Below are 27,973 nucleotides of genomic sequence, written 5' to 3'. Positions count from 1 at the left end.
AATAATTCTTGGGGGTGGATTCCCTAGTGCTTGTCATATGAAACCCTCTAACTTAAGGTTGTGTTTGGATCCTCAGGGGAGAGATTTTAGAAGGCAAAGTAAAGGAAGGAAGGAGAATAGAGAATCAACTGTATCCAGCCCACATTTGTAACACCCTTTTCTTGTCCCCGACACCGAAGATCCAAACACAGCCTAGCCGACAAAAAAAGAACATTACAATTAGCCTATCACAATCTCCTACAAAGTACCAGCACATTCTGAGGTGTTTAAAATATGTCTTAGAGCTAACTGCAACTCTGAAATCACACTCAAGAAGGAAAAGTAATGCTCTAAAGTAACTGCCACTGAAAGAGAGATTACAATCTACACTCCAAATACAAAATTAAAGGAAATAAAGGCACGAGATTAGAAAAATCTACAAAAGGAAGATATGAAAAGAAACAAACTTTTTTTTATCAGCGATGAAAAGAAACAAATTTACTGGTATTTTCTTTGGGTATCTCTGTCGTGTTTTACAGTAAATAATTTACAACTTGCGCCTAATGGGTTGTATCAACACCCCGTCTGTGCTGCAAGAAAAAAGAGATCAATTAGATGATTTACACATCGAAGGAGGATAGAAATCAAAATAAATGACTGTCCTCATGGAACAGAATTATAAGCTATTGAAAGGGTAGTGGTATTGGGCATACCTGCGGAAACAGGGATCGACATTCTACCTTGCCGCATATTGTTACATTTACAACTCTACATCTACAATTCTCTGGTTTCTCACACCCAACTATATACAAGTAACCATCCCTCGTATTTTCCTGTATATTTTTTCTGCATCTGCCTACCATTCAGGGGAAGACTACAAGTCTATTCCCATGGAAGAGAAAAGCAAAAATCATATTATTGGAGACTCTTGATTTGAGAATGCAACAAGTGTTCTGAAATCTTCAGTGGACCATGTGTTTTCAACTTGTCACTTTCTGCCTCTTTGTCAGCTTTCTTTTTGTCAAGCTCAAGTTGCTTGCAATTTTCCTCATGCGCACGATTGAACATTCTAACAAAGTTGAGTAGAGTGGAAACAACTGCAAAATAAATGTAAAAAAGAGAGGAAACAAGACATTTGTCAGTGTCCCCATCATCCACTACACCGAAAAAAGATTATATAGCCTACGTAGAAGACAGATATATAATGGAATTGTTGTTCAACAAGTGAATAGATATTTGGTCTCTTGACCACTCCTACAACAAGGACACACAACCATTCTATTCATTATTTGTCATGTCTAATTGAACAAACTGTCGTGTATCGCAAATTTTCTCTCTTCCATCAAAGCACCATTGATATTATGAACAATTTCATCAAACAATCATATATAACAATTACCTTGCTCAAATGTGCAACGAGATGGATCTTCGCCAAAGTAAAGAATCAAGGCATCAACATTTCTACCCTGCAAAGAATAAAAAGATTCATGAAAGGAAAACAACACATGGAGCATATCATCATGTTTTCTGAATAAACTGAAGACGTACCACCCCAGAATAGAGCAAAGCCAAAGACCTCACTTCTCCCTCGGCAAAAGAAAGGAACTCCTTTAAAGTCTGAGTAACCAGAGAGCAAACCAAAAGACATTAGTTTTACGTGGATAATAATATACTAGAGGAAACAGTTTAATTTTAAGATACTATACACAAAATATAGGCAGATATAGATACACCTCGACAAACAATATTGTCCACATAACCTTAAACACTTAGATCTATCAAAATCACTCGGCTGCAGAGTTGATGATCCAATAAGCCGCCAAGGAAGAGCAGATTCAATGAAGAAATAAACCTCTAAAATTGATTTGAATGCACAATGCTGCTTTAAGAAGATTGTACTGTCCAGTTTTAACCTTTAGTCTAGACTCTAGTCCCACTATCCCTTATAGGTTAGACTGCTAAGTTCGTAATTTGAGTTATCTTGTGGCACGGTATCTAAGTAGTTGCAAGATTTTCAGGAAATGGATTGTTTTCAGTGTTATTCAGCAGTCCTATGTGGAATTCAATTGCCCGATTGAGTTTTCATTCACGAGTTTCTGTTAGTTAATGTGAATTGTACTTATTCACGGGGCGGAAAGCATTATTCCAGTAGAAAGGAGTAATACTGGAGCTAAAAAGAAAGGGGGAAAGACCACGAATAACATGATCACTGCTCCCACATAAATATGATTCCCCATGAAGCTCATAAGTTACTGCTCAAACTGAGCAGAAAGGTTAATAGTGATCCCTGCACCCCACATCTGATGGTTGGCTGCATGGAATTACATATATAGGTTAATGCTCAAACTGAGCAGAAAGGTTAAAAGTTAATGCCACTGAAAAATCCGTAAAGCATGCACATGTGTCAGAGTCTCAACCATCTACGTTTTTATTAAAAAGTGATACAATATTCAACTTTAAAGTGGTCACGCTCTTCGCAACGCCTACAAATGGGAGACAAATACAAATTCCCTACCAATTATCATCCACAAGTTGAAAGAAGTATAGAAACCCAACTATCTTTTGTAGGAGATAGAAAAATAATAAAGGTGAATCAACATTATAATAAATGTTCATACTTTACGGAATTCTTCTGAGACAGGACCATCATTTTCAGACTCGGACAATTCCTGAACAACTTTCTCCAGTCCTTTGCTGACGGCTTGCATTTCCTCAGCTAAATATTTCAATTGTATCTGAAAGGAATTAGACAACGATATCAATAGAAGCCAGTTACGTTCTCCAACTTTTCTTAAGATGATTATTTAGTATTAGCTACCAAAGATACCTTTGATGCAGGTTCCAAGCTGGCAAGATCCTTTGAGTAATCAATAAGTTCAGGTAGTTTATCAGCAAGCACCTGGAGATATCAGGCAGAATAATGTGACCAAGAGTAAAAAAACAGACGCTTTTCCTAATTTTACCTAGTTTTTGGATAGAAAAGTTTAAAATAAAGCGGACAAAATGTGCCAAGACATGAAGAAATACAAGCTATTTACATATTAAACCAAACAAATTAGGCCACTCAAGCATGCTAGAACTGTCCTGAGTTGAGGTACAAGGACCACCTAGGAGTGACTAGAACTAGTCTCAGTTTGCTCCTAAAAAGACCAACTTCATTCTAGAAAACGTTTAAATCCTAAAAACTCAACAATAATCCATGTCTCACACATTCGTGACATGCTGAATGCATCTTAAAATGCGTACTATGGGCTTCAGGTATTCCTTATGCTGACAAACATTTGTAAGTAATTCCATTTCACAAAGGTGCCAAAAGCGAGTGCAATCCACGTGTACACGGTAAAACAAAAAACCTGTACGTTCTAGGCTGAAAGAATTCACATTCCTACAAAATCAAGAAGTCCCCCAGGAGAGGTCCTGTAACGCAACTAATTAGCTTGATCTCATGGAGGGCAAAGGGTGTGCAGCCAACTTATAATGGATTTACTATCTGCCAATCAACTTTGCGCAGGTCATTAACTGTTGGGAGTGCAGCCATTGGTCTTAGTTTTTGAGAGTCATGAAGATAAAGCACTTCGGATACTTACGACACTGATCACTATTGCCTGGGACATAAACCAAGAGCATTGCAATCGTTGGTCTTTGTTTCTGTATTTCCATGAAATATCCAGACTCTTCTACTTTACCTCTTCATTTCATTGGTCACATAGTGTGTTACAAGTTTCCTGATGACCCATAAAGTGCTTTTGGTTATGCGGACACCTCATTAGTTTTCAATCTTCTACAAGAATTTACCACAAGCTCAGACACTAAGGTTATGTTCACACTCAAAGGATACTTGTGTATTATGCAAGGAAGAAATGCAATTTCTTTGCATGTGCCTTTACATTCCTGGAGCAGCAATTTCTCCATGTGTGCTCTTTCACATTTACGAGGCTGAGATGCAGGCAGGATGAACAAGTACAAAAATTACATGCAGACAATTTTGGCTAAATGCTAGAAAATAGTTCACATGGTGAAGTTCTAAGAACTGGGCTGTACCTTGCAAAGATAATGCATCAGAGTCATCTTGTTGTTCCGGGCACGTGTTTCAGTAAGTTTCAGGAGGCTATCCAGCCTGAACCCAATAGCAGAACCTAAAAGAAGCATCAGGAAAAACTCAGCTCCAAGAAAACAAATTAGAAAGACAGTGGACACCACTGACTATACTCAAGAGGAACATAATTTGTCCTTTGCCCAAGAATAGGCGAGGAATGCTGCCAAGAGGAGGAAGAAGTCTGGAAGCAAGAGTTAGGAAAACTTATCCTAGTTCAAAATGGGCCATAAATGATAAGACCTCTTTATATATTCAGCTAAACCCAAGTCCATTTTATCTTTATACAAATTTCTACAGCTAGAGATGTCGCTCTATCAAATACGCCTCCATATAAACAAATCATCACTGATACATTGGGTGCCTTAAAAATAAATTGGGTGGTTCAATTTAAGCAGTCATGAAACAAAAGATAAAAACCACAACAAAGTATATTATTTCAACAGCATCAGCTACCCGTTTGAATTTTCCTTCTCTAAATGACTGTATCTCCACGTGCAAGACAAGGTTGCACGTGAGGGAGGGTGGTGAAGAGTTTAATGTGAGTATTTGGCCCAGTTTCATAATAAGCAGAGATCTAAAATCTACAGCACACATGTAGCTTCAATAAGTGTTTGCTTAGGTTTGCCCCTGATTCTTCATAACATTCCAACTTCACTCACATCACATGTAATGCTTTGCTACCTTGTGGAAGGGAAGCTAAAAGCAACAGTAGTTTGTGAACCTTCCCCTACTATCACATCGATACATAATTCTCTCACTTTTCAACCTTCAGAAATTACCTAATTAACTGGTGGCACCAAGAAATACTGAAGCCTCGTGAATACAAATCAAATTTAAGCACATAACAAGCAACTTTCAGTACACCAGACTAATTTAACTCCAACTCACCCCTGGCAGTACCCTGATTCAAAGCATTTCCTAATGAAAGAATTGTTTGCATAACTCTTTTGAATTTGACAGAATTCCTGATCTGGTAAGAACACCATGTAAATGAAATGTCAATCATCACTTGAATATAGTGGCTATTGCCAAAAAAGATTGATTTGCTGAAATGGGTAGCTTGCCTGCTCTGCTGCGGAATTGACCACATTCAGATTATTTCTAAGGTCGGAAACCTGAGAGGTAAGTAAATGCCAGTTAAGTAATTATAAAAATAGCAAAAATCCAAAGTTGGTGCATGAAGAAGAATTGAATTAATGCTAATGACTAACCTGGGAGCCGAATTGCATCTTAAATGAGAAAACTCTGAGCTTAGATTCTGTACGGGGCACTTGCATTAACTCCAAGAAAAACTGTTCGGATTCACTGAAGAATCATGAAACAAGCCCAACCCATGCCAGGTTTGGTAATATATAATGACTGACCAAAACAAAAGTAAATGATTAAAGACTTCAACTCCACTAACCTGTTCACATTTTCCTAACTTTTCCTTTTCGCCATTATAGCCCTGAAAATGAATAGTTCCTTGGTTATAATTAAGAAGGAACTGGAACGTATTGTTCTAGATCAAGGTGTCTGAACTAAGAGGGGTATTACAAGAGGCAAAATGTCCTCTCTGCATACCTTAAGCAGTTCCATCTCCTCTTTTGTTGGACAAAACTTTATGAGGTTATCAACCTGATCAACATCCAATGCTGAATCCTCCAAGGCAAGTACTGAACTCTGGGTGGAATGATTATAACGAATAAGAATATTAATGAGCAAACAGTTGGCAGTAATTTAAGATAATAAAGAACACACAAAATAAAAGGCTAAGAATGAGGCCTCAAAGATGGCCTTTCTCAGTTTCTTGGTTTAATCAAATGATATTTTGTTGCTAATATACATAACACAGTTATCCTCGTTCTAGTGACTTAAGCGTTTAGATGAGTTGCTCGTCAACAATTAAATATAGTATCAGTCTATCAGAGTGGTAATAGATCTTGTTCTAACCACAACGCCTAACTTATAATTAAAAATACTTGCATGTGTTTCGCATGGAGGAGAGTACGATCACAACTGAGGGGGCAAGTTGATAATTTACACAATAATGTCTATCTCTAACAGCATAAGCTTTTGGATGACCGGGGGATCCACAATTAACGAATGCATCAAGTACAGATTCCCCATAGCAAGACAAATGCACTGAAGTGTAGCAGTGAAGAAGATTGTGAGGATGAAGAACTACAAATGAATAAAGAGTTAGAAAAAAGTAACAAAACGAAAAACAAAAACTAAAGAGAAGATATGGCCCAGCCCCAAGATATAGGGATCATTTGAACTGAACAGGCTCCATGCACCCAGCTCAATCTTGGGGCAAGAATTCAACAAAGTTCACCAAATTAGTTATGCTGGGAAAGTACAGCTTAATAAGTTGAAAGCGCAAGACATTTAGCTTACCATCAACTGGTGCAATGGTACTTTGACCTTCGAAAGCATAATTTCACAATTATATGCTCGCCTGTGTTCAATCTGCAAGAAGCAAGAATAAACTCAGTATAGTTTCAAGTAAGAGAGCAGCACTGCAAGCCATTCAAACAGAAGATCAGCTAATTGAATGCAGACAGTAAAATGATGACTGGAACGAGCAAGTTACGGATGGGGATAAAAAGTAGGCCTTACAACTGGTGTATAAGGACCTTCTAGTTTCTCCAATCTACTTTGAATCGCCACCAATAGCGCCAAAATGCCAGTCCAACCACATCGTAACATTAAAAAATGATACAGCAGAGTAATACTCTGCAGCAGCTAACCTATAGTGTCACACTTCACCCTTTTTTGGATCGATATCTCATATTCTACCATTCTCCTAAAACTCAATTTTCCCATAACCAAGGGGAGAATTTCACAGTTATTCCTCCCATAACCAAGGGGAGAATTTCTTTTTGCTCTTTGAATGAAGCATGCGAAAGGCTCTACTTATCGTCCATTTTCTCATACAAAATGCCACCAATTGCCACATTTTTTATGTTCACAGGCCCCTTGTTTAGTTTCTCCTAAAAAAAAAAACACTTGGCTTTTCACAAATTTTCCATGCCTATTTCTCCTAAAATCCCGACTTTGATGCCTGTGAAATAGCAATAGAGCTTTTCGGTCCTGTCTTCCTTTCTGTTTTCCCATAACCCCGCCCCTTAAGTGTCCCTCTGTTTGACATGAAGAAAATTTTCTTTTTCCAGAAACATGAGAATTGAGCATTCAGGGATTCTAAACAGCAGCGGGTAATGTTCAACTTCCCAAATAGATAAAAAGAAGAAAACGCCAATCATTCAAAGGAAGCAAATATCACATCTACTGATCCCTTCAAAGTCTTAAACAAAAGCTTAGAAGGGGAGAAAAGCATAACTGATGGCAATTTGCGAAACTGTGGTATATTTGATTATCAAGAAAGAAAAAAAATTCCTTTATAAGATTTTGTAAGTGGCCGGAAGGTATTCAGTGTGTAAGCTTTTGGGTAGCTTCTTCCCACAACCTATCCTACCAACAAGCATGCCAACTGATAAGAATATAAGACGTGCTGAATCAACTCCTTCTGGCAACACTCTGCCGCTCCTCGTGCACAGTACTTGTAAGTGGGCTCCAATGCCTCGGGTTTACTGTGCTGAGGTGGGCCCAATGTAGCCCCATCCAGAGCGTGTTCCCCCGTTACCAAATAAAAAGATTATTGACATAAATGACTCAACATGAGGTGGAAACTAAATTACCAGTTGCACTTTCTCTGGTTTCTGCACAAGTGAAGAACGAGAACCTGATCTGCGGCCTGATCCCTCTTGATCTGAATTTGGAACTGCTGCTGAGAAAAGACTCTCTAGTTCTGACATGTCAATCTCTGGTGCCCTAAATGTGCACCAATGAAATCATAATAATGAACAGAAACTTTTGGTATTGGAAAGAAATACAGCAAATACCTACTTGGAAGCTTCACCAGATTTTTGTGCTTCGGCCCATAGGCTTCCTTGAACAGCTCTTGTCAACTTCAACCAATGCAATGGTTTCAGTTTCTTCATTTGATTACTTCTCGAAGTTATGGTACGTGACAAACCTCGTCCCTTTGCACTGGATGGAGAACTGAAAGGGGGAGCAGGAGTCGGAGGTGCAGGAGAAAGAGATCTAGATAAACCCTTCTCTGCATTACTTCCTTTAATGGAAGGGACCGGAGGGGGTGGTGCAGAAGGGACGCTTGAAGAATTCTGTGGTGACCTTTCAAGAGTCTTGGATGAAAAACTGGGTGTGGGAGGAGGTGGAGGTGAGGGAACTGAAGGAGAAATTGTAGGTCCTGCAGCTTGCCTAGAAGGAAGAGGAGGACATGGGGGTGGGGGTGGGGGTGGGGGAGGTCCACCTCGAATAGTTGAATTGTCCTTCACAGGTGGGGTTGGAGGGGGAGGTGGTGTTGGGGGCGAAGGAGATCCAATTTTCACACCTTGGTTACCTCTCAAAGGCATAGCTGAAGGAGGTGGTGGCGGATTTGGGGGAGGACGTTTGGGGGGACAAGGTCCAGTTGTAGCAGCAGTATCCTTCAAAAGTTGTGTTCGAGGAGGTGGTGGAGTTGTGGGAGGAGGTGGCGGTAGTGTCCACCCGGTGTCAAGTGACGAACTCTTCAAAGGCAGAGTTGAAGAAGGGAGTGCAGTTGGAGGTGGTGGAGGAGGAGGAGGAGGTGGTTTAGCTTGAATAGCTGAATTCTCCTTCAAAGGTACTGCCGGAAGTGGTGGAGTTGATGAAGCAATATCAAGAGCTTCACAAGGGGAAGATTGAGGACATGATAAATTATCAGAAGTAACCAAGCAAGAACGACTTCCTTCTAGAGATGTCTCAGACTGTTTGCTAAGTGAATGGTGAGTAAGGTGGGAGCTAGAAAGATGAAGAGGCGCGAGAGGTGAAGATGGAGATGCAATGCGTTCCCCATTGGAATCGGATATGGAAGGTCGTAATGGAGGTGCAGGTGGCGGTGTTTGGGGTGAAATGGCCAGAAAATCAGGCTCATCATTTTGTTCACCCCTGTCTGGAGACAGTTTAGATGAGGACGCCAGCTGATCCTCTGAGGCCAACTTTGGGGAGCCCTCAATGTAACTTCCCAATCTAGTGGACCTTTGTTTCTCCGGCTGCTTTTCAGGGCTTGCAGCGTGCGATAAGGTAATCACTTCTGCATTCTGATGAGGATGAGAATAAGTGTCTGGCTTTTCTTGGGCAATATTTGATGCAGTTATTTGGTGAAGGACATTAAGTGCAGCATCTGTCTTTGGACCTAACCAATCAACATTGCTAAAGATCTCTTGAACTTTAGCAAATGCCTCCACTGGAAGGCCGTCCTTGTCCTCAAAACAAGACAAATTTACGGGAACTACAGAAGCAGAAGCATCCATGTCTGAGAAAAGAACCTTCATCCAAATGAAAATTGCAAAACAAACGCGCAAAAAATATGACTTGTTAGGGAGGAAACCATACCAAAAGGTTCCATTCAATCAAACACAATGTAGAAATACCTCCGCTCTGAAATCTTTTGGAAATTGATCCTTAGCATCCCATACTAAGTCAATTTCATCCCGATTGACAATTAAAATGTTTGACCTAATGAAGGCTGTGTTGAACATTACTCGGAACATCATCTCTTCACGTTCCATATCATCATTCAAGCTGATGCACTCAAGCACAACATCACCTTGAATTTGACAATTAATATCAATCTTAACTAGTTCACATTCTGCCTGCAACAAAACAGGATTGAGCTCCAGACATTAGCATATGATTGAGATTGCCAAATTGCAATGGATGAATTCTGTCTTGTCCAACAGGATATTTGACTATAAGGGAGAAAAAAGAAGAAGAGCGAAACAGGGAATTAGCTTTTCCAAAGGAAAGCACCGGGGTGGTAGCTCAAGTGACTGAGGCAGCCGGGTTAGAACCCGCCCCCTCCCACCAGTCCTGAGTTTGAGTCGACTTAGGACCAGATGGTTGGTTGTGGGGGCCTCATGTCCACTTGCATTTTGGTGGGGTTCTGGTGACAGGTGCCACGATGTGGTAATGGACAAATATTCCCTCCCCCCCGATTGGGTCAGCTATGGCTCAAATCCAGACATTCCTGGGCAGGTGGGTTTCCGTATGTTCATGCCAAAGGGAGGTCAACTACGATGGTCTCCCCAGCCCACCTTATTACTGAGCAAAAAAAAAACTTTTCCAAAGGTGGAGTGAAACAAGTAACACCACCACCAAACTAAGCCATGTGTCCCAATCAATTGGAGTTGGATTCATGTGAATCCTTTTTCACCAATCCGCTCAGTATAGGGCATGTGAATCCTTTTTCGCCAATCTGCTCAGTATAGGGCTGTGTTTTAGTTAAATTTCATAACTTCGTATCATTTTTTACCACATCCCATGTCACTAATGACTTTTCTTGCCCTAACATTTCTGTTAGATTTCTTAAAGGGTTTCAACCTAAAACCAATTGGCAATAGTTGGAGTAGCCTCTAGATTTTATTAACCAAGCTTGGGGGGCTTAAATGAGCGATGCAGGACAAGTCTAACACTCTCCTTCACGTGCAGCCCGAATGCACGTGGAGGTGACAGACCAGGAGACCAGGAGCTGAGCGATTGACTCAGGCGACAGAGATGACAAAAACTTTCCCACGAATGGTGGAGCCACCCAAGACCTTGCTCTGATATCAAGTTGAAAAGCACAGCCCACACTACTCCTTAAAACTCAGGTGTTAAGAAGAGGAAAACTAAGGCCTTATAACTAGCATAGATGGGGAATATCCAGGCGATGTGGGACACGTTCCAAGACAATAGGTTGGAACCCTCCCAGAAATCTAACATGGTATCAAAGTTTTGGTTGGGCCTTTGTTTGGTGGACCGTTGTCCGGTTGCCATGTGTTGTGGTCCAGGAGGGTGTGTTGGAATGTGTCCCACATCACCTAGATATGCCCCATTTGTGTGTTGGTTATAAGGCATCAGTTTCCCTCTTCTTAACACCTTGGTTTTAAGGAGTAGTGTGGCCTCTTTTGGCTTTTGTTTTCTGTTTCACCTAGTGGTCTTCATTGTATGCAACTGTACAGAGGCAACACTATAGCCAAATAAGTGGGATCGACTGACCCCATGGCAAGAAATTAAAATTCCACTACTATTATGCTATACAATTGGCAATTCTATTGGCCAATATACGAATCCATTAAAAAATGTTAATGACCCCATCCTAGTGTGCAAATTACAAAGTACTTGGTAACTTTTTTGTTACCACCAAACCCAATTTCTTTTTCTGATAACTAAGGGTATCCTTGTCTGCTTACGTTGACTGATAGATGCGTAAATATGCCTATTTACGCCCCGTAACTTAGGCTTGTTATGTCCGTTTAGTGCGCTACTTGGGATTTGATAGTTGTAATTGCGTTTCAGGACTCTCAGAACACATGGATAACATTCAGAGTTAAAAGCGCAAAGTCGGATTTTATTTCGTGCCAAAACAAAGCCGGTCGTCAAATCAATTGAAGTTTGAAGCGGCAATTGAAAAGAATATGGCGTTGACGAATCTTAATTGGGTCAAAATCCATTGGGCCCAATCATTTATCGGCTGAAATTAGAGAATTGCAAGTGGGCCCAAGAATAATAAGTGGACCTACTGAAATTGGCCTTTGGGAAAAGAAAAAAAAAGTTTACACGGAAACTATAAAAGAGAAGACAAGGGTTTGTTTTGGCTATCTTTTGAACACAGAAACTGAGAACGAGAGAAGCGGCAGCAAAGCTTCTCAAACGCAGAAACAAAGAGCACTACGGAATGGAGTTTTATCTTTGCGCAATGATCCTCTCCTCCATGCACGGCTAATCTACTCAGCTAGGGTAACGAGGATGTCTCTCCAAGTAGTGTAGTTGTTAGATTTCTGGGGTTTTATATTCAACTTGATTGATTCATAACTGTTTATGAAGTTCTATATTTTTCCAATATTCGAATGTGTGAGTATCCATGGTTTCAAGCACTGTCATACGATGGTTTTGAATGTTCCGAGATAGGCTTTGAAATAGACTATACAACGTGAGACGGGTCGTGCCATTGGTTAAATCCAATGAGACGATATGTGCCATGTTGAGATAGCCTATACGGAGTACGAATCTTGATATATTTTTGGGGATTATCGATAGGAATTGCTACCCTACGGTGATCTGGTTGAATGTTGAATATGAACCCTAGGTTTCGAAACAATTGCGTTACAAGGAGAGACTGAATCAGAAACCCTAGTCCCTTCTCTAATCAGTTTACAACTCCTTTAATTTGCTTTCTAGTTTAGTTTTAGTTTAATCAAATCAATCACAAATCCAAACTCCCTTTTAGTTTCAGAATTAAATTAGAAATTAATTGAAAGTACCATAACGTAGCTTTTTACTCTCCACGGACGATCCCGGACTTGACCGCTATTCTTCGGAATATTAGTTAATTCCCTGTTTTATAAATTACATTTTTGGTACTAAAACGACAGACTCGACAAATTTTCGACCCCAAGAAATAATATTCTTGGAGTAGACAACCACAGTGGTTTATTATGAACCACTTATCTGAAATTGGTGCTATCATAGCAATTCATGTATGCTTTTGTTTGTAATCTCCCTCCTAGTCTGAACACTCATTCACCTTAACATCTACATTTCGGCTACACTTATTTAATTTTATTTATGCATTCTCTCTTAGTTGCCCAACATTCAGTCCCACATAGCATCACTTAGATTATAGTTGTTCTGTAAATGTTCCCTTTTCATTTTAGAGGTATCTGTGATCAAATAATACAACATGCCAGTGCAGACCACTTATAATTGGAAAAAGAACTATAGTTGGAGGTATCTGTGATCAAATATACAGTTTCTTTTTTCCTGAAGAGGAAAGCAGCCTCAGACCATACTCCATGCTTTAGCATAAACAATAGCAGACTCAACCATCACTTCTCTATTTTGCTTTTTTCTTCTTGCTGGCTTAAATAACTGACAAATCTGGCCCAACTTATACTGATTTGCAGCCATCTGGTTTCATATCCACCCCTGGATCAAAGTCCATCCCACTCATTGCAGAAGTCTGGACTAAGAGATCTCCAAAATGACACTCTATCGGCAAAAGGATCACATTTCCACAAGTCGTGGGGAGGAAAAATAAATAAATGTGAAGTTTATTTTGCAAAATAACTGGATGATGGTCCCAAACATGCAACTTTATGAATCAAATTCCACTAAAAACAGCCACCTTTCGAGATACCACGTTGTACCCTGGAGGAACAAACCATCTGTAATTGTTCCTCTAGTCTCTTATCCTTTCGAAGCATAATGGTAAAAACATTTTTTTTAAAGGGCCTAAACTACCGTTTCAAACTCAACTACAAAACTTAAACATATTCAATGCACTAACTAAAAAAGGATTGCCCAGCCAATACAATGACACAAGTTACTATAGCAGTGGAGATCATCTGACAATTGACCTTAACAATACCTTGAGGTTTGTCTAAAGTTGAACTATAAAAGGTTTGGAACAAGATAGCTACACAAATGCAAGCTTCAAATCCAATCGCTCATGAATCCTCCCATTTTTTTAGAACCAAAGTTCATGAATAAGCAACACATATATAAACAAGACAGCTTTCCACCAGCCGAAATACAAAAGCCTGCAGCAGCAGCACGATTAACAGTGAAAAGTCTAAACATTCCAACGTAGAAACAAAGTTATATTGTGTAACATTACTATTCTCCCCAGAAGAACTATGAAGATCTCATGAACTAAGTGCAAATATATCAATAAGAAAAAATAAATGTTGTAAACAAAGTATGTGAGGCTGAACAAGAACTCTCCACCCACCCCCATTTTTGCAGAAATTATAAACATTCCTGAATGAAAGGAACACCAAATTAGAGATAAAGTGCAGATCACTGTTACCTGCTTGTAGTGCCGGACAGTTTTGCTCCTTTTTGGAGATGAAAACAACACTTTGGGAGTTCGGTCAGGAACATGTAAAGGGTCCAGTCCATAAACGCGAAAGATTGGACGGCAACCTCCCTCCCCATCAAAGTTAGGAATCAGTCTGATAATGACGCAGTCCAAGGTAAGAGCCCTATCCAAAGGAGGCCATTCCGAGGCCACATTTCTCCTCGATACATACTGCAAGTACCTTAGTTGAGAAGGGAGTGGATTCAGAGGTGACAGCAAATGCAAAAGCTCACGAGGAGCCTGCTTATAAATCATGTCCAAGGTCTTCTGCTCCCCTGTGTAGAGCTTCCTATAAATCAAGAGTGCAGCTAACATGAAAGCCAAAACTGGCCAACCACCTCGTTCACAGTGCATCAAAAGTACATTTTGCTGCCCAAGAGAAAGCCAACTTTCACTTGACCTTAGAAAATGATGGATCATCTCCATTGAGAGCAATGGGCAACCCTCATAATGTCGAGGGTAGTCCATTATGGTCATATCATACTCGGACAAAGCATTAGCAACCTGGCTCTCTGTCTCTCCCTCGCGGAAATTAAACACCAGCATTGAAGCATCAGGATAGTTTTCTCGAAGTTGACCAATAATACGTCCTATATAGACTTTGTAATCTGTTTCTTCCCAAGCATCAGTCGTGACACAACAATCAAACACTACAAGCACATACAAAATACAACTGTCAGAGGTAAAATTAGCACTTCTTGTACAAGTTGACAAAAGGAAAAATGCAAGACTGGAATCATCAAAATACGTCCTCAGCAGAAAAACAGAAAACCAAACAAAACATAATTTTTTTACCGTTGTTAGATATGTGAGAGAACCCTTTTGAAAAATACCAAGCTGTCCGAGGCATGTATTTCGCAAGGCATATCACACAACACCTCATGACAGGAACCATGAGGAGGGGAACCAATGAGCTAGCCCCTGTTGAAGTCCCACATCGGTTAATTATCTCCTCCAAAACTAGTACATTAGCCTGGGCGGCCTCTCCACTCGATGCCAATTGGTTTTGAGTTGGATGCTTTAACATGGCATCAGAACTACGGTTTCGCAGAATTTGTTCCCTCTTGTTTGTGCCATTAGTGCACCATTGTTTGTTGTGATCCAAGTGTTATAGATCGTTTGTTTATCTCTCCACGTGCGAGTCGGGGGTCGCACGTGTGCGGAAGTGTTGGAGTTTGTCCCTCATCAGTTAATTATCTCCTCCAAAGCTAGTATATGAGCCTGGGCGGCCTCTCCACTCATTGCCAATTGGTTTTGAGTTGGATGTTTTAACATGGTATCAGAGCTGGAGTTGCTAAGAATTAGTTCCCCTTGTTCGTGCCATAAGTGCACTATTGTTTGTTGTGATCCAAAAGTGTTATGGATCATTTGTTTACCTCTCCACGTGTGAGTCGGAAACTCGGGGGTCGCACATGCGGAGGAGTGTTGAAGTCCCACATCGGTTAATTATCTCCTTCAAAACTAAGATATGAGCCTGGTCAGCCTCTCCACTCAATGCCAATTGGTTTTCTCACACACACACGCATCAAAACACAGCCACTGGTCTTATTGCAATGGGTTCACTGATTTAGGCTTCACCATTGATTACATAAATCAGGATTCAAATAATTAGATCTCGAAGTCACTTGCAGTTGAGCTAACTTTAGATGATTGAGGTCCCAGGTGAGCTACCAAGAAAGGTGAAAATCCCTAAAATAATGCTAAATAGAGAGTGAGGAGGGTTCCTCTATCACTTCTCTTAAGCATCAACTTTAAGCCCAAACATAGTGGAAGCAAGCCTTTCATGCATGTATTTAAGAAATCTGCACTAAAATCATAATATCTTAAGGCTCTCTGCCTTAAATCAAGTTTAATTCTGGTTCCACCTTAGATAACATGATAACAGTAGCTTGGGTTCTCCAACAGGTTACATCATCGTCTCACCATCATATAACCAAACCAGTCAATACTTAATCGCAATAGTATCCTTTCCAAGGATCTCTATAGTCCTTGACAAGACATACACAAAAGGCCTTTCACTAGGGGAATAAGAACTTTTATGGAACATTTAGTAAATCTACTGCTACACATATTTTCCATGTCACGTAATTGTGAACTAGGGAGGAGGGATAATTCAGTGCTCCTAGAGCACCGCCATGTGATGCTACAAGGCTCTTTATCACCGCATATTGATATGAGAGCCACACACTTTGTGGTGAGAAAGAGCCCTCAAGCACCACTTGATTGCTCTGGGAGCACTTAAATTTCCCCTATAGGATGCTTAACGGTGAAGTACCTTGTAGCAAAAATAGCCATTTACGTAACGCATCATTCAAAAGTACAGAGTGTACTCTTCATATTAAAGTTGCCAAAAGTCTTTCAAAAATTACTCGTCATCCAAATGGTAGATTCTAATAACACTAGTAATTCGACAAAATAACAACTAAATCACAAACAACACACATATATTCAATCGCAGTAGCTGATGCCACACCAGAACTTGTTCAACTGAACCAGCATTGTCACGCCAAGTTGAGAGAAATGCATACGCAGGGCAATTAAACTAAATTTCAGAAAAAACAGACAGCTGAGATCGATGGGAACGTACCGTAAACTCTCTCAGAGATATCGAGAAGCCCGTCAGGCGGCTTCCGAAAGAACAACTTGCGAAACAACGCCATATGCTACTACAAATTACCGCAATCACGAAACCCTGGAAAACACCAATAAACTACAAAATCCACGTTCCCTCCAATCCAATGCATATACACACAGATAAGTACATGTAATTTGGTATTAGAAATATATGTATTGATGTAGTTGTACAAGTCTACGTATTTTGCAGTTTAGAGTTCGCTTTCTGTCAGAGAAGAAGCAACAGAGGACGGCGAAATTGGGTGCTTTTCTCTCTCTCTCTCTCTCTCTCTCTCTCTAGATGTTCTCGCTCTAGAAAATCTGTATTGGGTTTTTTCGGGTAATGAGATAGTTCATTTGGTTTGAACGTTTCGTTTTCAACTTTTAGGGTTTGTTAGCTGAAAAACCTCCAAGAATTTCAGCTCAGATTTTTACCTAATCTACTTTCAGACCCACGTCACCGACAACGTGTACCTAAAGGAACAGATTTAGGCTCTGTTTGGAACTCAAAGGAAAATGAAAGAAGAAAATAAAATAAAATGAGAGGAAAATGAGATGAGAAATTTACTATTCACAAAATTTGAAATTGTTATTTTCTTCTCTCTTTCTTTTCTAATCAAACAATAGGAGGTAATTTTTTTTTAATTTTACTTTCCGTAAGTTCCAAACAGAGCTTAGTCATCCGAATACCTAGACATGGTGCTAAGTTGCCAACGGACTTAGGCTCCGTTCCGGAACCAAAAATAAGTACTTATTTTTTAAGAAGGTAATTTCAAGCTCAAAAATTATGGGTTTATTGAAATATAAAAATATGCAATATGGATCTTATTTGAAAAATCTCGATGAGATCTTTTATACGATGCAAAAAAATTAAAAAATTATTTTTCATTTACTTTATTTTTTAGTTTGAAAATATGAAATAAGCTGCTTATTTTTTAATAAGATTTCTGGAACGGGGTCTTATAGCCCAACAGCACTTCTCTTCCTCTTTCACGTGGAGGGCGAGGGTTTGATTCCCGTCAAGAACACAAGTGTTTGGTATGGTAATTTTACTTTCCTTAAGTTCCAAACAGCGCTTAGTCATCCGAATACCTAGGCATGGTGCCAAGTTGCCAATGGACTTATAGCCCAACGGCACTTTCCTTCCTTTGGTGCTATAGTTCTTGACGACCAAGGGATCCCGACGCCACGCCGAGGCCACTCCGGCCACTGGACAGCCGATCCGAGCCATCCAAAAATTCTATAAAAAAAACGAGTGGACCCATGTAAGAATCAACGGTATCTGATGTGTGTAAATGCACGATCCAAACACTCCATCATCTTGTATATAACACTCCATGGTTTTATATATATACGCACACATAAGTTGGTGCACGATCTAAACACTCTACGCTTTGAGACTTCCCTTAAACAGCAAGATGGTCGTACGGAGTTCGTATGTTTACATAGGTGTGTGTATATAAAAATAAATAAACCATATATATCTTATTCCTCTAGTTGTCATGGTAGAGTCCAATTTTGTAGACTTTGACTGCTACTTTTGTTTCCACATATTGTCACTATTTCCACAAATTACGACGAAATATTAAACAAAAACTATTTTTGTTTCTACACATGTCACTATTTTCACAAATTACGATGAAAAATTAAACAAAAATTACAAAAAGTAAAAAAATCATCCAGAAAAATATCAGACCAAAATTCAAGGAGAACGGGAAACATTGTCATACATTAAGGAAAAATATCAGTATGACAACCACGATTGCATGGACAAGAATATCGGTACAAATTTTGTAAATTCCAAAAATTCACCTTGACGAGTTTTTATATTTTAATGGCAGTTACAATTTTATGATTGCGTTTTCTATGGTCAGTCAATCATTTGGAATACTTCTGATTTTCTATTGGTTGCATATTTACTAGCAATAGGGTAATTTTTTTTTTTATCAGCAAAGAAGTAACATTTTATTGATATCAATAGAACGAAATCATGTGTAATCACTAGCTATAGGGTGATACGACAGACGTCTGTTTGATTAACGAGATAATAGTAGAAAATGCAAGAAAGAGAAAAAAAATGCATTTTATTGATGTTCACTTAGCAAGAATGTCCTAAAAAGTGGTAGAAAATAAACTTTCTCATATAACCATCTAAAGCAAGGGCTTTGCCTTACTTTTTCTCACAAAAAGTGTAAAAAAAATTATTTTCTTATGAGAATCAACTACAATTACTATGACTTCTTTATTGTCTTGCAAAACTTTCATTCTAATCAAACTGATATGAGAAAAAGAATACATTTTTTTTCTTTTGCTTCACTTTTTCTCATTTTTACTTTCTATTATATTTTTCTCGATAATCAAACGCGAACTTTCTATTATGGGTGGTTGCTACACTCAGCTGGAAGGTCAAATAAGATGGGTTGGGTATTCAACCATTGTGGGCTTGTATCAACTTCTTTGAGATCAATTTATGCTGAATTTTTCATCCAATTTTAATTAGGCTCCTCGCTAGTGGGTAGTGAGAAAGTGTCGGCCTAATGTTTGCCCAAGCTCAAGCCCAATCTTGACTGTCCTCTTACTAAGTAAAAAAAAAGAAAAGAAAAGAAATACATACAATCAAAACACAAAAACAATCTAGGATACATATTATGCTTTTAGCTTGAATTACATGAAAAAAATTAAAACGTAACCCTGCTTATATTGCTTTATGATTAATGCGATCTAATTCAAAAAAAAAATAACTTTTTCTTACATTTATTTAAGGAAAATGCTAACCTCCTCCCTTAGGGTGGAGGATGATAGGTGAAATGTACATTGGTACATGAGAAAAGTGTATTGATATGTGCGAAAGTGAATTAATATTTATGTGAGATATGTATTGATATCCAAATTTGTTTAGAATTATTTGCATATTATCCTCTGCCTAGCGGGTGGAAGTTAGCAAGACCGTTTATTTAAAGCAAATTCTTCAATTAAGTCATTGCACGTTAATATCCAATTACTTGTTTTCAATTGAGACCATAGCTAATCCACTATTTTTTTTTTGTTTCCCATGTTGAGGGGTTGTCCAAGCGAGGTCTTGTGGGGCCTACCTGAGGCTGGCTCTGCATTGAGATAAGTCTTCCAAAATTATTCGTGGTACGTGTAAGCTGATTAAGGACACCTAAGTTATCAAGAAAAGAACATCAGAGCATCCTCATTGTAATAAGCAAATTGTGTGGATAAGCAAACTTAGCAACAATACTAAAAAAATACCCCACTTTGTAATAAACAAAGATACAAGTCTTTTAGCAAATTACCAAATTTCACCTATTCCATAACCAAACTTAACAACTTTTACCAATAACCAAACTCAAAACTCAATAATTCAAAAACACCCCACATTGAAATCGTCTCATCGAGACGAATAATTTGGTTTGGTTGGGTGCGTGATTGAAACTCGTTTGCGATTGGACATATGTGCATTGTGCATTATGAGGGTTTTTTTGTTAGGGATGCAAAAATAACCAATGTAAGGTAGATGTTGTTAAGTTTGATTATGAACTAAATGGATAACGTGGCACATTTTGATTATTCCCAGATGCTTTTATGAGCTTGTGTATTCAAAAAAATTAAACAGCGCGTGCTTGTATAATATGTGGAGGAAACAGTCGAGTTTTTCTCCTCCATTTTTGATCTAATGAGATGATGGTATTCCAAAATCCAAAGTTAGGTAACATAATTTTTCAGTAAGACGGCTCTGTGTTCATGCTCAATTCTCACTTCATGCTCCAATTCTCAATTTTTGCTCTTACAAGCTTTAATAACATAAGATATTTTTAAAAGATGCGGTATTTTCAAAAGACACTTGCACGCTCATATGTGAGCTATTTTCACTCACACATGCAAGTTATGCAAACTCTGTTACGTCCCGGGAAGAACCCAAGACATGGAGGCTATATGAAACATACCGAATTCTTGAATGGTGTACACTATTCTATACTCCTAGTACTATTCAAGAAAAAGAACTATCTATAGAATTCTTGCCAAGTGTTGGAAGATTCTAAGATCGAAATACGTTCTAGAATTCTCCGTAGGTGCCTATAAAAGGCAGGTAGGTGGCTTCATTTGGTCGGGCACCGCACATACCACTCCTAATAACACAATTGTACACTTCTCGATCTAAAGAAATTCACTCCCCAAGAGCCAAGAGCCAGAAAAATTTGCTGCCAAGAGCCAATACTCAACTCTGTTGTTTATTCATCTAAATCTTACATCAACTCTGTTGTTTATTCATCTAAATCTTACATATATCGTGAGTATTGAACTGATTTTGTGCTGGAAGTTTGGTATGCATCGATGAAAATTACCGCTGCACATTTTTAACGTCTATGTGCGTAAATATATATGTTTTTCTTTCTACTATGTTTCTCCTCTTGTTCTGTTATATTTTCTAGACGGTTATCTCTCATAGAATCGGTTTTGATACTGGAATGGTTTTTCTTATAATGTCTTGCAATACATTAGATGCAAAATTGAATCAAGACCCGACAATTAGTTTGGGGCATTAAATTGGAAAAGTAGTGTGAATGGAAACCTGCAGATTTTCAAGTACCCTCTTAAGTAATCCTCCAAAAATGCCATCCTCAACCACGGAGTCCTAAAAAACAACCAACAAAAACATAGATAAAGGAGGTAATTGATCCATAATGGAGTTTTACTTTATCCAAATCAGTTTTTAAAAAAAAATTGGAAAAAAAAAAAAAACAAGGCTTCTTCATGGCTTAGCCGTAACTTTTCATTTTTCAGAGATTTAATTTAAATATGCCACCTCATCCATCTAAGTAAAATCAAACGGCCTGGAACGCAATCCCCATAAACCCTACCTTATCCAATCACTCCTACCCTTTCTAACCCAAAATCTCTCACCGTCGAAAAGTTTTCTCTCCCGGCCGACAATTAATGTAAAAAATCGATTAGCCAACGATCCAGATACAAGCTATTCTTGCATCAGGTCTTTGATCTTTTGGTTGCTAATCTTTTGGTTGCTAGTGGGTTTTTGGGTTGTCAAAGTTTGCCTTCTCATCAGCAGTAGGAGAGAGAGAATCTGGAGTCGATCCGCGAAGACACGGGCCTCATGTCGCGTTTTGGGTCCACCACCATAGTGGAGTTGCCGGAGATGGGTATGAGTTCCTCGATAGCAGGTTCGCTTTCTGTGGTTTCCGATTGGCTCCTTGGTCTTCCTGTGGCTTTGGGCGAAGATGTATAATCTGATGTCAAGGTACCAAAAACACCAAGATCTAAGTCGGAGCCATGGAGATAAAGGTCCACCACCACGTTTGGGGTGGTGGTTTCTGCAGTGGAGTTGCCGAAGATGGGTTCGAGTTCATTGGGGTCCTCTATTGTTGTGGCTGGGGGAGGGAGTTGTCGGAGATGGGTTTGAGTTCGTTGGGGTCCTCCATTGTTGTGGCTAGGGGAGGGTTCTTAGAGGGAGAGGGGGAAGTGAGGGAGGAAGGAGAGGGGACTGAGGTGGACAATAAGAACACTCCTTTTTTCTTTTTTTTATGATGCGAATTTATAATATTGTCTTTATTAGTGAAAAAGAGTATACAAATAAAAATGAAATGGTGGCTATGTGGATGAAAGCAAAGTTCGACATCAAGGTGTACTCGGTGAAGAATTTTAAAATCCGTAAATTAAAGCTCTAGCTTCGGGCTTGAGGTGTTGTGATATCCAACCACCCAACTTTTGGTTGGATGCTCTTTATGTGTTTTTATGTTTGTGTTTTGTGGATGAGTTAGTGTTAACTCACTATTGTTTTTCCCCCTCGATGTACCCCTTTCAAGTTTATAAAATCATTTCGCTTGCCGAGCAAAATAAAATAAAATAAAAATGAAAGGTTAATTAAAAAAGAAAGTGCGAAAATCAATTACCAAAATGAATTAGGAAAACAAATTCATGGGATAAAGAAAAAAGTAAATAAAGCAGAAAATCTCCGTTAAGTTGGGAAAACAAAAGCAAGATGGATACATTTTTGGGAAGTGCTATAATACACACCCCTTATTTGGGTGTGTATCATATGCACCCTCATTGAAATACACTAAAATGTTATGATTTCCAAAATGTTATGAATGTATTACTCAAAAGTTACGAATCATATGATGAAAAGTTACGAATTTTTAGTATAAAAGTTACGATACAAAATAAAATGTTACTAGTGATTGCCCGTACCTACGGCACTACGCAGCCTAGTTGGAATTGAAATTACCTTTTAAATCTTGATAGTGGCTCAAAACATTATTTCAATTTTTAGGTAGTTACAAATTGCTGGAAATTAACATATTTTTCTTGAATGGCGAAGATTTTTTTTTATTGATATAACAAAAGGATTACCCCACGACAATCATTTGCAACTCAGCACAAATTTGATAAAATAAAAAAGGAACAGTACAAAGCAAAAAAGGAAAAGAGTTTTTAGATCACAACTTTACATAAGATGTGCATAAATCAAAATTAGTATTGATTCAAGCTACCAAGGTATTGTCCATAACCCATAGCAAGCAAGCATTTTGGTATTGAATCATGTAAACATCATCAGGTGTCCCTAGAGATGGTACAACGGGAAGGGGAAAAAACAAATAGAGGTACAAAATGAAGGTGAAGTAGAAACCGAGTCTTCCATCAAAGTTCCTTATACAATCCCTGAGTAAAGAGTGTGTGGAAGGATCCAAATTCAGTTCCTGAAAAGTGAGAATCAAGAATACCAAATATTAGATAGAAATATGAGGAAACATGAACTAACTATGATAAATTGGACATTAGTCCACAAAATTTTTCTAATACAGTTTAACAATTTAACCCGCTTTGAACATAACCGCCTACCTAATGTACGGGTGTTTAGCCCGCTTATGGAGGAGAGTGTGGCTACACATGTGTTGAAGGTATAAATAAAGGGACAACAATTCAGGATGATCATGACAAAAGAACACAATAAACTGAATTTATGGGATCGAATAGCAAAATTTTTTTTCCTCCTCGTCTAACTTTAGTCTTCAAGATATTTAAACGTGTGCATGAATAAATTTAAACTTGCATCTGGATAAATAAAAGTTGTACCTTTTACTATAGCAAAATCGCGGGATACACAATGCTAGCTCTAACTTAGCTGTGATCATCATAATGTTTGCCGATTGAAAAAAAAAAAAAAAAAAACCCCTCTATGAATCCCACACTACCGAAGTCCCCTAAAACTAAAAAGTCCGCCAAAGTGCCCTAAATTAATCAGTCCCCCCTACAAATTAATTTTAGACCATATTGGAGTGTTATTGGAGAAAGAGCAACCTTCAGCGAGCAAAGAAAGAGTGATTGGTCAAAAGCAGAAAGATCAAAAAAGCTTAAAAAGCATACCACTCGCTAAGCAAGCTTCCAATCTTGATGATGATGAAAGTATTAAAGGGCGATTATACTCTTGCCCCTATCCCATATAATTACCTGGAAAGAGAAAAAAATAAATTAGCATCAACAACGATTGTAAAATGAAAGGTTAAACCCCCGAAGCCACTATTTCCTAGCAAAAGATGAGAAAAAAAAAAAAAACAATTTTAGAGCCCCACAAAAGATGAGAAAAAAACCCAATTTTCTACCGTGATTGAGTGTTTGTCCGTGAGAATGAAAAATGAAATTGATTGCCAACGTTGGGAAAGATGGTTATGGAAAAGTCAGGTACAAAAAGGTCACCCAAAGGCTAGAATGATGGGTAACTTCAGCTTTGCAATTTAACTGGGGCTCCTCATTTTGTTGGTTTTTTCTGCCTATTATGGGTTTTTTCATGCAATCAATGGTCCACGTTGATGCACTTATAATGTAACCCAATTGTAGCTACTTAAAAGAGTTAGGTTTAGCAATCGGATTTTGAAAAGTGACATACATATTGGGGCATTACAAAATGGAAAAGAGGAGCAACCCAATGATTTCCCAAGAGCCCAAAAAAACCCCTTGGGTGGAGGAGAAGAAAAACGACCCCAATCTCTAATTATTCAACTAAACCCATTCACATGCATTTTCACAAACACGTTGTAGGCATTTTCACAAACACGTAGCACAATCAAAGCACACAAAACCCAGTCACATGCAACTCTAATTATTCAACTAAAGCCAGTCACATGCATTTTCACAAACACGTTGCAGGCATTTTCACAAACACGTAGCACAATCAAAGCACACAAAACCCAGTCACATGCAAGAGGGGTTTTTCGGGGGGTTGCTTTGTCCGGGTGCGTTCCATTGCTAGGCGAGGCAGGGGGCCAACGGGGGTGCTTCCGTGAGTATAAGCACAAGTAATTTTTATGAATACGAATAATTTTTATGAGTAAAAGTTACGATACGAAATAAAATGTTATGAATGATCGGTCCTACAAGTAATTTTTTTTTGAGGTGGCACAATATGAACCACACAATAGGTGCATATGGTACACACCTTGCTTTTATAATCACCCATAAAGATTAGGTACGTATTTGGGAGCAGCTCTAGTATAAGCCTATCACATATGGGCCATGACGGTGGGTTGTTGTGCTAGTCTCCCCCGAGGTTTGGATTGCACAGTCGGGTCCAATAGTGACTCGACTACAAGATTGTTCCTCAATTACAAAAAAAAAAAGCCTATCACATATGGGATGGTCAAATTTATCATCATAATCAAACTACAATGCAATAACACTGCCCGTATTCGATCTCTGCAAGCTTATGCATACTATACTGGCCAATTATTCAATAATTTCGGAGTACCACATGGCAAATAAAAGATTACCATCACATAATGTCACAATGTGTGTTAATATTCCTTGTTTCCCAAGGACCGACCAAGAAAAGTAATTGATAATGTTTATATCGCAAAATTTGTTGCAACGTAAGTAATTGTGAGTACCACTTACACAGGCAACGCTCCGTGATATTTCGGGAGCGCTGAATAATTACTCATACTGTATATATCTAGGTATGCCAAAGTTATCGCAGTGTCACTTATGCTTGTTCTAGTGTGTCTCAGAGAAGTCTTTGCAAGAGTAAAAAGTCCACTGGTTGCCAATACTTGTGCTATATCCATTATTTGGAACCATAGAATAGAATTTGGAGCACCAATGGGAAACTATATTTGGTTCTAAAATGACACAATGCCAAAATTGATTTCATATAGACATCTTTGCCACATCACCAATCACAAACTAAAACAAAGTAGTGAACCAACGAACACGAAACTATGGTGGGAAAGTGACCGGAATCAAGCAAACGTAGCCAAGCTACCCTTAATTTTTTTTGGAAAACGTCGGATTACCGTTCATACTTGTTTTTTTTTTTTTGAAATGCAAAAAATTAATTAATCTTTGAAAACATATTATAAAGATTAAAAGGAACCCAGATAGCTTCAAACTGGAGCAAGAGAAAACTCACAACGGGAAACACCAACTCCAGCAATCACAAGCCAACAAGGACCCTAAAGGGAAAGATAACACACCAAGAGGGCTGCCCGCAGCAGCTAGCTTTTGAGCATAGTCCTTGATTGTGTCAATATAAGCTTCCACTGTGGTCAATTTGGTGTGACAATACAGCCTATTCTTAAGCTCTTGTACATGATTTCGTGACAGAGAATTATACCGATTAGATAGAGATTCCCAAACTCTCTGAGTACTTGTTAACCCTAGAACATATGATAGTGTGGTTTGGGACAAAGATGCAGTCAAACACGACAGAAGTTGTGAATCTATCAATTTCCAGAGAGTATGTGCAGAATTAGGGCCAAGAACCCCTTCTGTATTTTGAATCTGAGCAGGTGGACATTCAACTGTGCCTTCCAAGTAGTCAAAATAGCCATTGGCTCTCATAACGTTTTCTACTTGAATACGCCATAACTAGTAATTTCCTCCATCCAATTTAACATTCACCAAAGCATGAAAATTAGACACAAGAAATGCGAGAGAAGGTGGTAAGATTACCGCAGTTGTCGTCATTGAAGATTATGAACTCGAATTGTCAAGTAGAACAGCTTGAATCCTTGTCGATTGAAAACGAAGACGATAAAACCTAATCACAAGAAGTAGAAGACGAGAAAGCCTCAGGATCGATGGACGTTGGTCTTCATCGCTTTGATACCATAAGGAAAAGTAGAGAAAGAAAGAGTAAAGTAGAGAGAGAGAATTTAGTTGTTGATCCTTTTGATTGTTATCTGAAATGAGATACATAGCTGGACTTATATCACAAGATGCCAGCTAAGCATACAACTCCACTACCTGTCTAACTAACTGAACAGAAAACCCCCTTCTCGAACCGCCAACTAACTAGCATCTAAACATTATTAACACACATTAATGATTCTGTTTAACAGGAAACACCAACTCCAGCAATCACAAGCCAACAAGGACCCTAAAGGGAAAGATAACACACCAAGGTTGGCAAGAAACCAATAAAGAAAATGCCTAAGACCCAAAGCAAAACCCAAAAAAGGCACACCCAAGCCTAAACATCAAGACAACACCCAAAAAGACACCTAAAAGTCAATTGTTATATTGGAGATCATGAGCCTTAATTAGCCCTTTCCTCATCTTCGGCTTCCATAATCGCTAATCGTCGAGTGATCGAGATCCTTTTCGTCCCCCGAACAGCTTATTAAGGCCCATAATCTTGTTAAGGGACCAAAAGCCTGAGCCTTATTTATATGAGTCATGTTAATGCTTACAGAAGAAATTGGTAAAGCAGGAGCGGCAACAGCTAATCTAATCAGAGTACAACTTTCCTTTTCTTTCTTTCTTTTTTTCCACCTTTCTTCTTGGGCTTAGGAATGCCCAATATATTATTTACCGACTTTTGCTTCCATTTTCCTTTCCCTGTATCCTTAGTCTCCTCAATTGGATTGAGATCCACAACTAACTGGATGCCCTCAACTTCCTTGTCATTCAAAAAACCTACTTCCGAAAGATTACAAAAGCGTACATCAGGTTCTGCTTGCTCTGTAATTGTGCCAATTTCCACAGGTCCATCTCCTACCTCTTCTTAAGAAGATCAGGTTTGGGCAGATTTTCGCTTGGCAATTTGTGTCCAATTTGGACAATTGTACCCCTGGATTGGTTGGACATTGTTCTTGGTCGGTTGGCTATAATGGTCATTTTACCTCTTGGGCTTTGTGGGCTACGTGCCCTCCTCTCCTTTTCTTCCTCTGCTCCACGCAACACACACGCACATGTACACAACAGAAACCAGAGGAGATGAACACGTTATGTAGAGAGAGAAAGCAGGAGAAGAAGAGAAGCGAAATTTGAGGCGGACTCGATGAGGTGATCCCTCCCGGACCTCACGTAATACCCCTCTCTCTCTCTCTCTGATCATCCTCCCT

General features: G+C 38.9%; 1 protein-coding gene across 3 annotated transcripts; it reads right to left on the bottom strand.

Moving 5' to 3' along the window:
• Nucleotides 1-316: 316 nt before the first annotated feature.
• LOC131303581 (formin-like protein 18) lies at nt 317-17,042 on the bottom strand. Of its 3 annotated transcripts, none has more exons than XR_009192094.1 (18): nt 16,588-17,042; nt 13,950-14,650; nt 9,532-9,753; nt 7,964-9,426; nt 7,756-7,888; nt 6,455-6,526; nt 5,639-5,737; nt 5,481-5,522; nt 5,287-5,367; nt 5,140-5,190; nt 4,964-5,045; nt 4,021-4,115; nt 2,807-2,878; nt 2,598-2,714; nt 1,528-1,596; nt 1,379-1,445; nt 693-1,076; nt 317-569 (listed from the first exon to the last, which is right to left on the bottom strand). XR_009192094.1 is itself a non-coding variant. In XM_058330530.1 (17 exons), exons 1-17 carry the CDS (start codon nt 16,658-16,660, stop codon nt 895-897), a joined length of 3,621 nt encoding a protein of 1,206 aa, XP_058186513.1. In that variant the 5' UTR covers nt 16,661-17,042; the 3' UTR covers nt 317-894. The 3 variants fall into 3 exon arrangements, 1 of the variants encoding a protein (XP_058186513.1); XR_009192097.1 differs by having other exon boundaries at nt 317-564; XM_058330530.1 differs by having other exon boundaries at nt 317-1,076.
• Nucleotides 17,043-27,973: the final 10,931 nt, after the last annotated feature.

This window comes from Rhododendron vialii, chromosome 1a, assembly GCF_030253575.1.
Source record: "Rhododendron vialii isolate Sample 1 chromosome 1a, ASM3025357v1".
NCBI lineage: Eukaryota > Viridiplantae > Streptophyta > Magnoliopsida > Ericales > Ericaceae > Rhododendron > Rhododendron vialii.
The sequence above is the reverse complement of the archived record's forward strand: the minus strand, read 5'-3'. Positions and strand labels throughout refer to the sequence as shown.